General features: G+C 43.7%; 1 protein-coding gene across 7 annotated transcripts in view; it reads right to left on the bottom strand.

The window, feature by feature from the left end:
* FBXW4 (F-box and WD repeat domain containing 4) overlaps positions 1-16,090 on the bottom strand; it is a 96,347-nt gene that overhangs the window by 10,334 nt on the left and 69,923 nt on the right. For 6 of the 7 annotated variants that reach the window (XM_066355952.1, XM_066355955.1, XM_066355959.1 and 3 more), the window contains one exon: positions 3,904-3,969. The exons of the other annotated variant lie outside the window; for it this stretch is intronic. In XM_066355952.1, the coding sequence (XP_066212049.1) occupies positions 3,904-3,969 (66 nt within the window). The remainder of the gene's footprint in view (positions 1-3,903; positions 3,970-16,090) is intronic. 7 annotated transcript variants of the gene reach the window in all.

The following is a 16,090-nucleotide window of genomic DNA, read 5'->3' as shown; positions in this document are numbered from 1 at the left end:
GCTCAACTGTGAACATCCATTCCAAGAGGGATCAAACCAGATAAATTAGAGACAACTTTCAAGTGAGAATGGTCCTGAAACAAGTGTGAGACCAACACTGTAGGTCACCCATCTAGCTATTTCTCACTTTCTTTCTTGCTGCCCCCACTGCCAGCGCATATGGTGGAAAGCTGAGCTCTTCCCCAGGCCCAGAAGATGAATCTTGACTGGGCATTCCATTTCCCTTGAAAGAGTTTGGTTTAGAGGAGTGCTAGAATACACTTTGGCTCACTAAATATAACAGTGAGCCAAAGGCTTGGGGGCTCCTAGCAAGGTCTTTCTCATATTTGTTTACTTATTTATTTAGCGAGCAAAAGAGGGAGAGATAAGAAGGGAGATGTGAGAAGAATCAACTCATAGTTGTGGCACTTTAGTTATTCATTGATTGTTTCTCATATGCTGCTACAAAAATTAGGAGATATTTTGCCTGACCAGGCGGTGGTGCAGTGGATAGAGCATTGGACTGGGATGCGGAAGGACCCAGGTTCAAGACCCCGAGGTCGCCAGCTTGAGTGCGGGTTCATCTGGCTTGAGCAAAAGCTCACCAGCTTGGACCCAAGGTCACTGGTTCAACCAAGGGGTTACTCGGTCTGCTGAAGGCCCGTGGTCAAGGCACATATGAGAAAGCAATCAATGAACAACTAAGGTGTCACAACGAAAAAACTGATAATTGATGCTTCTCATCTCTCTCCATTCCTGTCTGTCTGTTCCTATCTATCCCTCTCTCTGACTCTCTCTCTGTCTCTGTAAAAAATAAAAAAAAATTAGGGGATATTTCAAAATGAATATGAAGCTATAAAATATCCCCATATTTTTGTAAGCAGTATATATGCCTTCACCGGGGGGCTCCAGCTGAGCCAGTGACCCTTTGCTTAAGCTAGCAACATTGGGCTCAAGGCAGCAACCATGGGGTCATGTCTATGGTCCCACGTTCAGGCCAGCGACCCTTGAGCTAGTGCTCAAGCTGGTGAGCCTGCACTCAAGCTGGCAACCTGGGGATTTTGACCCTGGGACCTCAGTGTCCCAGATCGACGCATCACCACTGGTCAGGTGGGCTTCCTCATCTTAAAAAGGGACCCCAGGCAGGAACATGTTCTTTTCCTCCCTTCTTCCCTTTGGGTATTGCCTTATGAGTTAGAAGAGCTTCTATAAACAAACCGGTGGGCAAGGGCAAAAGCCACCGTGACTGCAGCGGCAAAGCAGAAAGCTGAGGAGAAAATGGGCCTCCATGGTCTCATTGAGCTACTGAACCCATCAATCCTGAAATCAACCAACCATCCAACTTCTGAACTCCTTGCCACTTAGGGCAATAATAATCCCTTATAGTTTGAGTCACTTTGAATTAGATCTTCATTACTTACAGAAAAAAGCACCCTCATTGACCTACTATGTTTATGAGCAACAATTGAAGGGCCTCAGACATTTGGCCTGGAAAGGAGAAGACCCTGAAGGAGCCGGACCAAAGTTTTCTGACATCTATTTAAAAATTGGGATTTTTTTAGAGACAAAAAGGAAGGGAGAGAGACAGAGACACACAGAAAGAGTAACATTGATTTTGCTGTTCTACTTATTCATGTCATCATTGGTTGCTTTTTGTATGGGCCCTGACCAGGAATCAAAACCGCAACGTCAGCATGTCAGGACCACATTCTCACCAACTGAGCTACTTGGCCAGGGCCAAAGTTTTCTGAAATCTAACAACCTGTCTTCAGAGGAGAAGTTCAACATGTTTCTTGTCAGGATCACCCCCCCAGAAAGCCGACCAAGCCTCAATGAAGGGCAGGCACTCTAACTCTCAGAGCTATGCAAAGATGTAATGTGCTAGCGGGTAAAGTCACAGCTTCCTATCCCTGCAGTTGAATGATCATCAAGAGAATGTTATAGAGAAAAACGATATTTAACTAAAATACCTCAAGTGTTATAAAAACATCTTTTAGAAAGACTGACAACATAATGGATATTTCAGAAAAAAAGATATGGCTAATACTTTCTTTGCGAGATGGAGAGAAAAGGAAAAGACAAGCTAGAGCAACTGAGACAGGAGAAAGGCAGGATGAGCACACGCTCATCACTAATACAGCACTGAAAGCCAGAATGTAGGTGCCCAGGGCAAGGTGAAGGGTTCTTAGACTTGTTGCAAAAAAAAAAAAAAAATACCACCACCAAATGCCATTAAGGATGTGAAGAAATTAGATCTTTCATAAACTGGGGTCCGAATATAAAATGGTAAAGATACTCAAAACAGTCTGACAGGTAAAAAAACTAAACATAGCCTTACCAAATGACCCAGCAATTGTACTCCTGGGCATTAATCCCCCCCCAAATAAATTGTATATCCACATAAAAACCTATACAAAAATGTTCGTCACAGTTTTATTTGCAATAAAAAAAAAATGAAAACAACCCAAATGTCCTTCAAGTGGTAATTCTGTTCAGTGGGGAAAGAAACTCTGGTATATCCATACCAGGGCATGCACCACTTAGCAAACAGAAAGTACAGTGCTGTTGACAGATGTAATAACTTCTATAGGTCTCAAGAGAATTATGCTGAGTTAAATGGGGGAAATCTCAAAAGGTTACATATTATATTATTTCATTTATACAATACTTTCAAAATGGCAAAATTATAGAGATGGAGAACACAAGTGGTTGCCAGAGGTCAAGAACCAGAGGAAGTGGTGGATAGGCACAACTGTAGAGGGCGCGCGAGGGATCTTTGTGCTAATGGAACAAATAGCTCTGTATCTTGATTATGGTAGCGGCTGCCTGAATCTACATGTGATAAAATTGTAAAAAACTATGTAGCCCTGGCCGGTTGGCTCAGTGGTAGAGCGTCGGCCTAGCGTGCGGAGGACCCGGGTTCGATTCCTGGCCAGGGCACACAGGAGAGGCGCCCATTTGCTTCTCCACCCCTCCGCCGCACTTTCCTCTCTGTCTCTCTCTTCCCCTCCTGCAGCCAAGGCTCCATTGGAGCAAAGATGGCCCGGGCGCTGGGGATGGCTCTGTGGCCTCTGCCCCAGGCGCTAGAGTGGCTCTGGTCGCAATATGGCGACGCCCAGGATGGGCAGAGCATCGCCCCCTGATGGGCAGAGCGTCGCCCCATGGTGGGCGTGCCGGGTGGATCCCGGTCGGGCGCATGCGGGAGTCTGTCTGACTGTCTCTCCCCGTTTCCAGCTTCAGAAAAGTGAAAAAAAAAAAACAACTATGTATGCACACTCACACATGCACATGCACACAAGTGCAATTTGAATAAAGGTCTATGGACTGTACCAATGTCAATTTCTTGGCTTTGATATTATATTACATAAGATGCTACACAGGTACCTTGCTGTCCTATTTTTGCAACTTCCTATGAACCTATAATTATTTCAAAATAAAAAGTTTTTTAAAACCACACAATAGAATAGCAGATAATTAGATGGGAATGTGTCAAGCCTGCTAAGGTAGAGAATTGTGAATAAGACCTAGATGTATTTTAGCTGTTCTCTTTAATTCTTTTTATGGATCTATAGGCCATTTCCAAAATTTCTTTTTTTAGAAAAATCATCTCTGAGGATAGAAGGGATTTTATGTAGCTACACAGTCAGGCACTCCTCGGAGAAGAAGTATCATAAATCCAATTTTACGTGCAATGATTTCCCTATTATAAATACTTCAACAGTCTCCTCATAGAACAGCTCCATGTGAAAAGACACTGCAGCAGAGGCGGCCAGTGGTTTGGGGGCAGGGTCCTTTCAGCCTCCCCCTGGACTACTCAGCGGCCAACTGGGGCAGGGGCTGGCTCAGCCAGCTCTCTCTACTGCCTCCCAGGCAGCTCTAGCCCCACCCTCACCGCAAGCCATGGTGGGCTCAGAAATCGCTTACCTGTTGAGGTCCCAGATTCTTAGAGGTGAGAAGTGTCTACAACAAGCTGTCCCTGTCACAAAAGAGCTGCCAAACAAAAGGAAAACAGAGTCAGGTCTGGCTTGTCAGCACTTGTGGCGGAAATGACTACACAATTGAAGGGGCAGTGCTCATTCTCCAGGGCGTTCTGGGGTTAAGCCAGGGTGAGAGAAGCCGCCAAGAGAGCCATCAGAGGAGCTGTGGGAAGGACCTCTGGAAGCACGGTGAGGGCTGTAACCTCCCAGAGCTGCCTGGACAGAGGAGCCACAGGTTCAGCGCTGACTGAGCCTGCCTCTCTGACCCTGTTGTGTGGTCTCTGCCCACCATACAGAACATCTCTAGGTGTGCAACACTGAGGCCGAAGGACAGCTAGCCTGTCAGGCTTCAGGTGTGTGAAGTTCACGAAGCCATGGCATAGAAACAGTCCCCCAGGAATAGGCTGTTGGGTACTAGAAGGTGGTGATGATGCCCTAGAGAGCTGACAGTAGCTGGGGAACATTCCAGAAGGTTTTAAGAGCTCACGGAATCTGGCAACAGGGCACAAGCACAGGGCAGATGTAAAGGTACCAATCTGAGAAAAAGACAATGATGAAAGATGAGTAATAATAAGAAAAGGTGACAGGCTCGTGTATAAAGGTCAGAGAGGGCCGAGCAGCCAGGGCCACTGCGGAGTCGGATGGGGGTCAAGCAGGGTTTAAAGGACAATGACAGATACTGCCAAGAGAGGTAGGTGAGAAGGAACACTCTGACCACATTTCCCAAAGTGTCTACTAAACCTCTAAAAAGTTCAACAAATATAATCTGCAGTTTCATTTTGAGTGCATGCACGAGCCCAGTCAGAAGGATCCATGCAATGAGCCAGGCTGGCTGCAGTGCTAGGACTAGAACTTGAACCTCTGCGCCAGGCCACTCCTTTGTTAGAGGATTTAGCAGGGGTGGGGAGGGGGAGCCCGCAGGAATCCAGGGCTTGAAAACCTACACTGCAAGCAAGAGAGCTGAAAGCAGTTGTGTCACTCAGGAGCCTGAGGCAGGAAAGGGCCCTGTCCCTACATGTCAGGCATGGGGGGAGGGGGACTGGACATACTAGTGACATGTTAGCAATGTGGGGCAGCAGCCCTCCGCCCTGGCCCTGCCCAGCACCTGTGGCTCTCTGATCCCAAGCACGTCAGTGGGGAGATGGGTTTCTGCAGGGAAGGCTCTGAAGAAGCCAGTGGCTTTGGCTGGGGGCAGGGAGGAGGGGGTGGTTGGCCTGCAAGTTACTGACTGGGGAGATGTTAGGGCAGGCATTGGCCAAGTCACTGATTTACAGTCAAAATTGCAGGGCAGTTGTCTGCTTTTCAACCCTAGACTGACAATATGGCCATGTGAGCCCCCCTGTGGCTTCCATGCCTCAAGCCAAGACTTCCTCTAGGGACATGCTGCATCATCCTAGCATCCTCTCACCCCATAAGAGTGCCAGCAGCCACTAACCTAGAGTGGTGTGCCAAAACAGCCATTCTGTCATGTCCCAAATGACCCCCAGCCTGGGAGGTGGCCACTGGCCACTGGACAGTGAAGTCCCAAACTACAAAGCCAGGAGGTGTTGTCCTCACCTCCCTCCAACATTTTTCTCTTGAGGGTAATCCATTAATAACTGGTAAAGCCAATTACCTTGGGTTGGAAACATAATAGCCACTTGGAAATCATTGGAGCAGGCAATTGGGCTCTCCAGATTTTTGAGGACTTGGGGCCAGGTGAAAGATGCCAGCCGAGACATCTCTTAAGGAAGCCTGTGGCAGGCCTCTGAGCCACCACAGACCTAAATTAGCATCAGGGTAAATCAACAGAGAGAAAGAGATGGCAGACACCTGGAACCTGCATCCCTGCACTCCCACAGCTCTGACCTCTCACCAGGCTGGGCTGGGGATGGGAACACTTTCCCCTGGGACTTCTGTGCTTCTATATTCCTGCCAACCGCCCACCCTGGCCCTGCCCATTTGCCACCAGGAGAGGAGCCCCTCACCTTCAGACCCCACCAAGGCCTTTCTTAAATGCCAGGATATGACACCCATGAACATTTCTTTCCATAAGCTATTTTTTTCCCTCATTTCACCATGTGAAGCAGGGAGAAGAGAAAGAGGGAAAAAGTAGAGTCCCCTCCAGCACTTATGAGGACCTAAGAGTTTAATAAAATTTGACACTCAACAAAAGACCATATAAACAACAGTCGAGCGGATTTGGAGCCAGGTTCCACTGGGGACAATCACCAGGACTCAAACCCAAACTATGGGGACTGCCCGGGAAAGGGAAAGCAGACCTGTGCCACACAGGTAGAGGCAGAAACTGCCTGCTGGCTCCCAGGTGGTTTGCTTCCTCTGAGTCCCTACACTTTGATCTCACCTTCTTGGGACAAACGGTATTCTAGAGGTTATTTTCCCATGTTCCCTTTGAGATCATAAACCCTTTGGTGGCTCTGTGTATTACAGTGCCCAGCACAGTGCCTGACCCAGAAGAGGCACTCAGGAGAAATCTGCAGTCTTAAACTCAAAAGTGCCTTCCGGAGCTCACAGCCAACAAGGCTGAGAAACTAGTCAGATAGGCTGTGAAGGGGCTCCCTCTGTTTCTTAAAGGAATAATTCCCAAATCAGCAGACTCAGACCTGAATGACATATGACACAGTCATACACCATTGGGGCAGTCCTTCATAAGCACCACAACCAGATAATAGATAAGAAATATCAATAGTACCTAAAAATTAATGTCAAAACACACTCTTTCCCTGTCTTTTCCCTCTCCTTTCTCTCTCTCTCTCTCTCTCTCTCTCTCTCTCTCACACACACACACCTGTACAAACTCTCTCAGTTTGAGGGACTAAGTCATTCTGACTCCATATTCTCCAAACTCTACCCTTTTGCGACAAGAAAGCCCTTACCAGAAGCCAGCCTTCTACAGTTTCTCATTCTGTGCCCAGATCCCTAACCTACTTTACTGGCCCCCTGCCCCCAGCTCAGAGATTATCAGGCCCAAGCAGTAGACATAGGAGCCCCTCACATCATGGAGAGATACCAGAACTAGGGGTTCTGGTACTCATGTTGAGGAATAGAAAATAAGAAAATACAGAACAGAGGAAAGTAAGACAGGAAATAGTTGGGTGTGGGCAGGGTAAAAAGAAGACAGATTTTTGCCACCACTGCCTATTCTGGGCCCTCCTAATTACATGAGTAATTTATTGAGCACTTACTAGGTGCTGGTTCTGAGCAAGTGTTTCTTTTTCTTTTTCTTCTTTATCCGAGAGGAGGGGAAATAGAGAGACAGACTCCTGCATGCACCCGAACGGGATCCAGCTGGTAACCCCATCTAGGGCCAATGCTCTACCCATCTTGGGCCATGCTTGCAACTGAGCTACTTTTAGCACCTGAGGCAGAGGCTCCACAGAGCCATCCTCATCATCCCGGGGCTGATGAGCTAGAACCAATCAAGCCATGGCTGCAGGAGGGGAAGAGAGACAGAGAGAGAAAGAGAAGGGGGAGGGCTGGAGAAGCAGGTGGTCGCTTCTCATGTGTGCCCTATTGGAGAATTGAAACTGGGACATCCATACCAGGCCAGGGCTCTACCACTGAGCCAACCTGTCAGGGCCCTGAGCAAGTGTTTCAAAAGCATTATTCTATTTAATCTTCATAATCCTTCATAAAGTAGGTTCTACTTTCCCTATTTTACAGCCAGGGAAACTGAGGCAGAGTGGTAATGTAAGTTATTCAAACTCACACAGAGAGTAACTAGAAGGACTAGGATTTGAACTCAAGTCAGTCTTGATTCCAGAGTCCAAGTGATTTTATGCTCCTTGCCCTATAAGTTCTCTCCCCAGAACCTAGTATAATGCCTGACACATACTGAAAATATAAATGCTTGTTGAATGAACGAATGGACAAATGAACAAAATGACTCCACCTGGAAGAAGAAGAAAGAGACGAAGTGCCTGAGGCGGGGCAGCAGGAGTGGCATGCTCAGCAGCTGTGCCCCGTGGCGGGCCTGAAGCCACCCAGCTGGCCCGGCCCCAGCTGCCTCTGAGCCAGGGCTGACACACTTTGGCAAGAGAGGCCACCAGAGCTGTCACATCATTCACCAACATGCCCATCAAGTGTATTCAGTTCTCTTCAACCCGCATTGGCATTTTAATTACTGTTGGGTAAACTAATTTGTACAAATGAAGGCTGGGCTGCCTAATAGAATATGCAAGCTCTCTGACCTCTGACAGGCACTGACACGAGATACAAAGGCTGCCGAGGAAGGCTTTTTATCTGAGCCTTATTACTCTCTATTACTCCAATTAGTCAGGCTCCAGTGCTCCTAATTGAAGGAAAAATTGCAATTAAATCAATTTTTGATGGGCTGCGAGTGGGCTCCTAAACCGCTCCGCTTGTGAAACACTGATATTATAGCAGCAAAGGTCACAGGCCTCATCGGCACCTGGGAGCCCCCCCAATTTCCCTTGGTCTCTTCCTAAAATGCTTCAAGGAATCCCCTGCCCCTCCATTGGCTCGGCTAGCCAGGGTGGGAAGGAGGGAGTCATTAGAACATGTCAGGTCTCATTGCTGCTGCTGCCATCTGCTAACCTGTGCCACCAACATCATTACAGTGGCTAAGTCCCGAAGCATGAATGCAGTGAGGAGGTCACACAAATTCACCTAGTGAGGGGAAGCCAGGAGCAGTACTGCAGTGACAGTTCTGTGAAGGAGGGACCAGTGGAGTAGGAACAGGAAGGCAACAGAATTCAGGAAGGAGACAGAGGCTGGGGCAGGTGAAAGGGTGAGATAGCTAGTTTCCAAGAGCCAGCCAACTGGGCACCCTGAGTCACCCAGGGGGAAAGAAAATAGATGTGCTTGGGAAAGAATAAAAAGAGAGAGGCAAAGAAATTTTGTTCTCTTCAACAAACACCTCACCTTGAAGCTGCAAAAACATCCACCTGAATCTATACACAGACAACTAAGAGTCACATCAGCAATGGGGGCAGGAGACTTATGGGGATGTGCTTATAAAGGGGGCGTATACCCCAAACTAAAGCTGTAAGACCAAGGAGGGTAAGGTGAACATAATTTAGTTCATTAAACTAAAAGATAATAAGACTTTCTTTTTTTCTTTCTTTCTTTTTTTTTTTTTTTTTACAACAAAGGAGTCAAGAATATACAATAGGTAAAAGACAGTCTCTTGAATAAATGGTGCTGGGAAAACTGGACAGCCACATGCAAAAGAATGAAACTATGCACAGCAAAGGAAACCATCAATACAATGAAAAGACAACCTGCTGAATGGGAGAGATTTGTCAATGATACATCTCATAAGGGGTTAATATCCAAAATTTATAAATAACTCATACAATTCAACACCAAAAAATCCCCCAATCCAATTAAAAAGTGGGCAGAGGCCCTAAGTAAACACTTCTCCAAAGAGGATATACATATACAGATGGCCAATAGACATATGGAAAGATGCTCAATGCCTGACCAGGTGGTGGTGCAGTGGATAGAGCATTGACTGGGGACATTGAGGACCCACGTTTGAAACCTCAAGGTCACCAGCTTGAGTGCAAGCTCACCAGCTTGAACATGGGGTCTCCAGCTTGAGCGTGGGATTATAAACATGAACCCATGGTCACTGGCTTGAGCCCAAAGATCGCTGGTTTGAAGCCCAAGGTTGCTGGCTTGAGCAAGGGGTCACTGACTCAGCTGGAACCCACCAGTCAAGGCACATATAAGAAAGCAGTCAATGAACAACTAAAGTAACGCAACAAGTTGATGCTTATCTCTATCCCTATCTGTCTGTCCCTGTCTCTCTCTCTAAATAAAAAAAAAAAGATGCTCAATGTCACTAATCATCAAAGAAATGCAAATTAAAACCACAATGAGATAACATCTTATACCTGTTAGAATGGCTATCATCATAAATCAGCAAACAAGTGTTGGAGAGGATGTGGGATAAAGGAAACCCTCATGCACTGTTGGTGGGAATGTCGATTGGTGCACCCACTGTGGAAAACAGTGTGGAAGTTCCTGAAAAAAGTTAAAAGTAGAAATGACTACCCAGTTATTCTACTTCTGGGTACACATCTGAAGACACTCAAAACACTAATTCAAGAGAATATATGCACTGCTATGTTCATTGCAGTGTTATTTACAATAGTTCAAGATATGGAAGCAATCAAAGAGCCCATCGAATAGACAAGTGGATAAAAAATTTTTTTTTAAAAAAATGAAACTAGACAATTATCTTAAACCATACACAAAAATGAACTCACAATGGATTAAAGACTTGAATGGAAGACCTGAAACCATAAAATTCCTAGAAGAAACACAGGTGGTAAGTGCCTTGACATCATTCTTGGCAATATTTTTTGGATCCAACTTCAAAAGCAAAGGCAACAAAAGAAAAACTAAAATGAAACTACATCAACCTACAAAGCTTCTCACAGCAAAGGAAACAATAAAAAAAATGAAAAGGCAACCCACTAAATGGGAAAAATATTTGCAAATCATATACCCAATAAGGGGTTAATATCCAAATTATATAAAGAACTCATACAACTCAACAGCATAAAAATCAACAAACGAATTAAAAATGGGCAGAGGACCTGAGTAGCCTTTTTTTTTTTTTTTTTTTACAGAGACAGAGAGAGAGTCAGAGTGAGGAATAGACAGGGACAGACAGACAGGAACGGAGAGATGAGAAACATCAATCATTAGTTTTTCGTTTCACATTGCAACACCTTAGTTGTTCATTGATTGCTTTCTCATATGTGCCTTGACCATGGGCCTTCAGCGGACCGAGTAACCCCTTGCTTGAGCCAGCGACCTTGGGTCCAAGCTGGTGAATTTTTGCTCAAACCAGATGAGCCCACGCTCAAACTGGCGACCTCGGGGTCTCAAACCTGGGTCTTCCGCATCCCAGTCTGATGCTCTATCCACTGCGCCACCACCTGGTCAGGCAGTAGCCATTTTTTGAATGAAGACATACAGATGGCCAACAGGCACATGAAAAGATGCTCAACATCACAAATAATCAGGGAAATGCAAATCTAAACCACAATGAGACATCACCTCACACCTGTTAGAATGGCTATACACTATCAAAAAGACAAGAAATAACAGGTGTTGACAAGAATATGAAGAAAAGAGAACCCTCATACATAGTGGGAATGTAAATTGGTGAAGCCACTACAGGAAACAGTATAGAAGTTAAAAAAAAAACCCCAAAAACCTAAAAATAGAACTCAAATGACCTAGTAATTCTACTCCTGGGTATTTATCTGAAGAACACAAAAACACTTAAAAAAAAAAAAAAGATTGTTTTATTGATTTGAGAGAGAGAGAGAGAGAGAGAGAAGAACAGGAAGCATCGCAGTAGTTGCTTTCCACACATGCCTTGATCCTTATCAGGCAAGCCCAGGATTTCAAACTGGCGACCTCAGTGTTCCAGGTCAATACTTTATCCACTGTGCCACCACAAGCCAAGCACAAAAACACTTTCAAAAAGATATATGCAGCCTGACCTGTGGTGGCGCAGTGGATAAAAGCATCGACCTGGAAATGCTGAGGTCGCCGGTTCGAAACCCTGGGCTTGCCTGGTCAAGGCACATATGGGAGTTGATGCTTCCAGCTCCTCCCCCCTTCTCTCTCTCTGTCTCTCCTCTCTCTCTCTCTGTCTTTCCCTCTCCTCTCTATAATGAATAAATAAATAAAAATACTTCTGTGTTGTTAAAAAAAAAAAAAAAAAAAGATATATGCAGCCCCATGTTCACTGCAACATTATTCGCTATAGCCAAGATATGGAAACAACCTAAGTGTCCATAATGAATGAATAGTAAGTTGTGGTACATATATACAATGGAATACTACTCAGTCATAAAACAAAGAACTCGCCACTTGCAACAACATGGATGGACCTTGAAGGCATATGCTAAGTAAAATAAGCCAGACAGAAAAAGACAGAGAAGCAACATATGATTTCACTTTTATGTGAAATAGAAAAAATGATGTTAGCTATTATATATATTGTATTAAAATATGAAATGACATCTTAGAGTTGAAGAACTATGGTAGGTTTTAAAATAAATATTATAAACTGAAAAAAAAATCAAAACAAAACAAAAAAACAAGCTCATAAATATAGACAACAGATTGGTGGCTACCAGAGGGGAGGGGTGGGGAGTAAAAAGTGTCAAAAGGTACAAACTTCCAGTTATAAAATACGTAAGTCACGGGGATGTAAAGTATAGCGTGGTGACTATTGTAAACAATACCACACTGCATATTTGCAAGTTGCTAAGAGAATAATCTTAAAAGTTCTCATCAGAAAAGAAAATTGTTAACTGCATGGTGACAAATGGTAACTAGACTTATTGTGGTGATCATTTTGTAGTGTGTACAAATATCAAATCATTATGTCATGCACCTGCAACTATAATAAAATTATATGTCAACTACACATCAATATGCCTGACCAGGTTGTGGTGCAGTAGATAGAGCCTTGGACTGGGATGCAGAGGATCCAGGTTTGAAACTCTGAGGTCACTGGCTTGAGCACAGACTCACCAGCTTGAGTGCGGGGTCGCTGGTGTGAGCATGGGATCCTAGACATGACCCTGTGGTAGCTAGCTTGAGCCCAAGGGTTGCTGGCTTGGGCAATGGCTCACTTGTTCTGCTGGAGCTCTCCCAGTCAAGGCACATATGAGAAAGCAGTCAATGAACAACTAAGGTGCTGCAATAAAGAATTGATGCTTCTCATCTCTCTCCCTTCTTGTCTGTCTGTCCATATCTGTCCCTCTCTCTGTATCTGTCTTTCCTGCTTAGAAAAAATAGCTTGCACATAGAAAAGGAAAAAGTAAAAGGAAACATACTAAAATATTAAAAATGGTTATGTTTGGGCAATACAGTGATTAGCAATTCTTTCTTCTCTTAAATGTTATTTTCCAAATCTTCTTTAATGAAGTGTGCTACTTTATAAAGGGAAAAACATTATTTACATCCTGTAGGAGAAATCACAACAAAACCAGACACTGCTGTCCACTGACTCATGGCCAAGAGCAGCCTTGGCACACCTTGGGCTGAAGTTTTGGGGCTGACCAGTAGCCCAAGGTTAGGACAGGAAGCCCCAGAACAGAAGAGAAGAGCTCCACTGGGCACTTTTTACCCACTGGGCACTAGTCAATAAGGAGCAAGACTGACTCCTGACCCTTAAAACTGGCAGAGGCCTGGAACACCTCTCCCAGTCACCTCCCTCTCCCCCCCCCCCCACACACACCAGGCCTCTCTCAGCCCAAGTACATCAAGGCATGAAGACAGAATGGTGTAAGTAGCCATCTAAAAGGTCAGGCTTCTCTTCTTCATCAGGAGAGAGTATCCCAAGGCTTCGGTTCCCCCGTGCTTACCCTCACACTGCAGCTCTAACAACCACGGGCCAGCTACGCAGGATTGCTGCTTCCTTATGAGGAGTACAGTTCTACAGCTGTGAAATGCCTCCACAGAAACACAAAATAGTTGTTTTCCACTTTCCCCAATGGTAAAAGGTCAGCCTGGCTAAGACCCTCGCCCAGGCTAGATAAGAAGAGGCTTGAGGTAGATAGAGGCTGCTCTTACCAAATGTACCCACTCCAGTCAAGAAGCAGAAACTTAGAAACTTGAGTGATGGAAGAACAGAATTGATAAAGAAAAATTTAAGTATATCAGAAACAAAAACAGTACAATGGAATAACATGCATTCATTCAATCTACTGAATTTAACAAGAAATGTGTTGGAGCTGCCAGGAGAAGAGTTTCCACACTCTATTTTTCATCCATCTGGCCTCTATACCTGACAACTGCTTCATCCACTCCCAAGAGAAAGAAACGGCAATATGCTCCAGTGCTAAGAGAAGAACTGACTGGCTCAGACTTCCTGAGAAATGATAGGATATTCACAAACCTACATATCCAACAAAAGGCATGGAAAAAGAAGAAATAAAGATGGCCATTATTTACACATAATATAATTGTCTACCTAGAAAATCCAAAAGACTCAACTAAAATGCTACTACAACAAATACCAGCTGGCATGCTGCACTGAATCGTGAAAAAGAGTATGAGCTCAGAGGATAGCCACACAGTGACCATGTGATCATGGGTGAGTTATTTAACCTCTCTAAAGCCCAATTTCTTTATCTGTAAAGCAAAAATAATAAAAGGACCTATGCATAAGCCTGTTGTAAAATATGAGATATGACACTTAGAGCAGTATATGGAACAAAGTAAATACCCACAGATGTTAGCTATTATTATACACCAGCAACCACCAGCCAAATATAATTAGAAATCTACTAACAAAAAGAATGAATAAGCCTGACCAGGTGGTGGTGCAGTGAATAGAGTGGCAACCTGGGATGCTGAGGACCCAGGTTCAAAACCCAAGGTCACCAACTTGAGCACAGGCTCATCTGGCTTGAGCATGGGATCATAGACATAACCGTATGGTCATTGGCTTAAGCCCAAAGGTCACTGGCTCTGCTGTCAAGGCACCTATGAGAAGCAATCAGTGAACAACTAAGGTGCCACAATGAAGAATTGATGCTTCTCATCTCTCTCCCTTCCTGTCTATCCATCCCTGTCTCTCTCTCTGTTTCACTAAAAAAATAAATAAAAGAATAAACTGTAAACTAGCCAAGAACAATCCTAACAAAACAAACAAAACACCAAGACAGCCCTATTGAAAAACTATAAAGCTTTACCAAAGGGCATAGAATTGTTGAACAAGTGGAAAGATACATCATGTTCCTGGATGGGAGGCCTCAAGATGATAAAACTGTCAGTTCTCCCCTAATTAGTCTATAAATTCAGTACAGTCCCATCCAAACAAGATTTTACTTAATCAATTGATTGTAAAATTCATCTGAAGAGGAAATACACAAGATTAGTCAAAAAATACTTTAAAAAGGACAATGAAAAAGAAGTTGCTCTATATCAAACATATGGGAAAGCTGTATCAGATGTTCATGCTGGAGCAGACAAATACGTAGATTAATGGATCAGAATAAAGAATCTAAAGACATACTTATATATTTGTAGGGAATTAGATCCTAAATGTGGTCTTTATAGACAATGGATGATGAATAAATTAATCAATAAATGGTATAGAGACCATAGGACAAACATTTGAAAAAATAAAATTAAGAGTCCTACTTCACAGCAGACATCAATTCCAATGGATTAAGGACATAAACACTTTTTTTTTTTTTAATTTATTCTTTTTTTTTTTTTTTTTTTTTAGAGAGGAGAGAGAGACAGAGAGGGAGAGAGAGGAGAGAGAGACAGAGAGAGAGAAGCGGGGAGGAGCTGGAAGCATCAACTCCCATATGTGCCTTGACCTAAGCAAGCCCAGGGTTTCGAACTGGCGACCTCTGATTTTCCAGGTCGACGCTTTATTCACTGCACCACCACAGGTCAGGCCATAAACACTTTTTAAACTACACAAAAAACCTTCAAAGTATCAGAAGAAAATATAGGAAAATAGTTACAATCTTGGAGTAGGAAAGACATTATTAAGACCAAAAAAACCCACTTTGAAGCCATAAAACTAAAGATGACAGAACTAATATTCAAATGATAAATACATCTACACAAAAGAAACTATAAACAAGCCGAAAGGAATTACCAACTAAACATAATAGTCAAAAGATTAATACCCAGAACATATTTAAAAACGCTTATAAATCACAGGGGGGGAAAATAGATAAATGAGCAAAAAATTTCAGTAAGTAATTTACAGAAACAAATATAAATGGCCAAAAAACATATGCAGTAATGTTAAACTTCCAAGTACTGTTCTAAACACTTTATATAGATTAATTCATTTAACTCTCAAAACATCACTACATATTTTATGATATATTTTTAGGAAGGATAATAGTATTATAAGTACATTTTTAAAGCATCACATCTGTTAGAACAAACACGGAAAAATTTTTTTTTCTTTTTACAGACAGAGAGAGAGTCAGAGAGAGGGATAGATAGGGACAGACAGGAACAGAGAGAGATAAGAAGCATCAATCATTAGTTTTTCATTGCAACACCTTAGTTGTTCATTGATTGCTTTCTCATATGTGCCCTGACTGCAGGCCTTCAGCAGACTGAGTAACCCCTTGCTCAAGCCATCGACCTTGGGTCCA

Source organism: Saccopteryx leptura, chromosome 13, assembly GCF_036850995.1.
Source record: "Saccopteryx leptura isolate mSacLep1 chromosome 13, mSacLep1_pri_phased_curated, whole genome shotgun sequence".
Taxonomy (NCBI): domain Eukaryota; kingdom Metazoa; phylum Chordata; class Mammalia; order Chiroptera; family Emballonuridae; genus Saccopteryx; species Saccopteryx leptura.
This window is presented reverse-complemented; position numbering and strand designations above follow the sequence as displayed.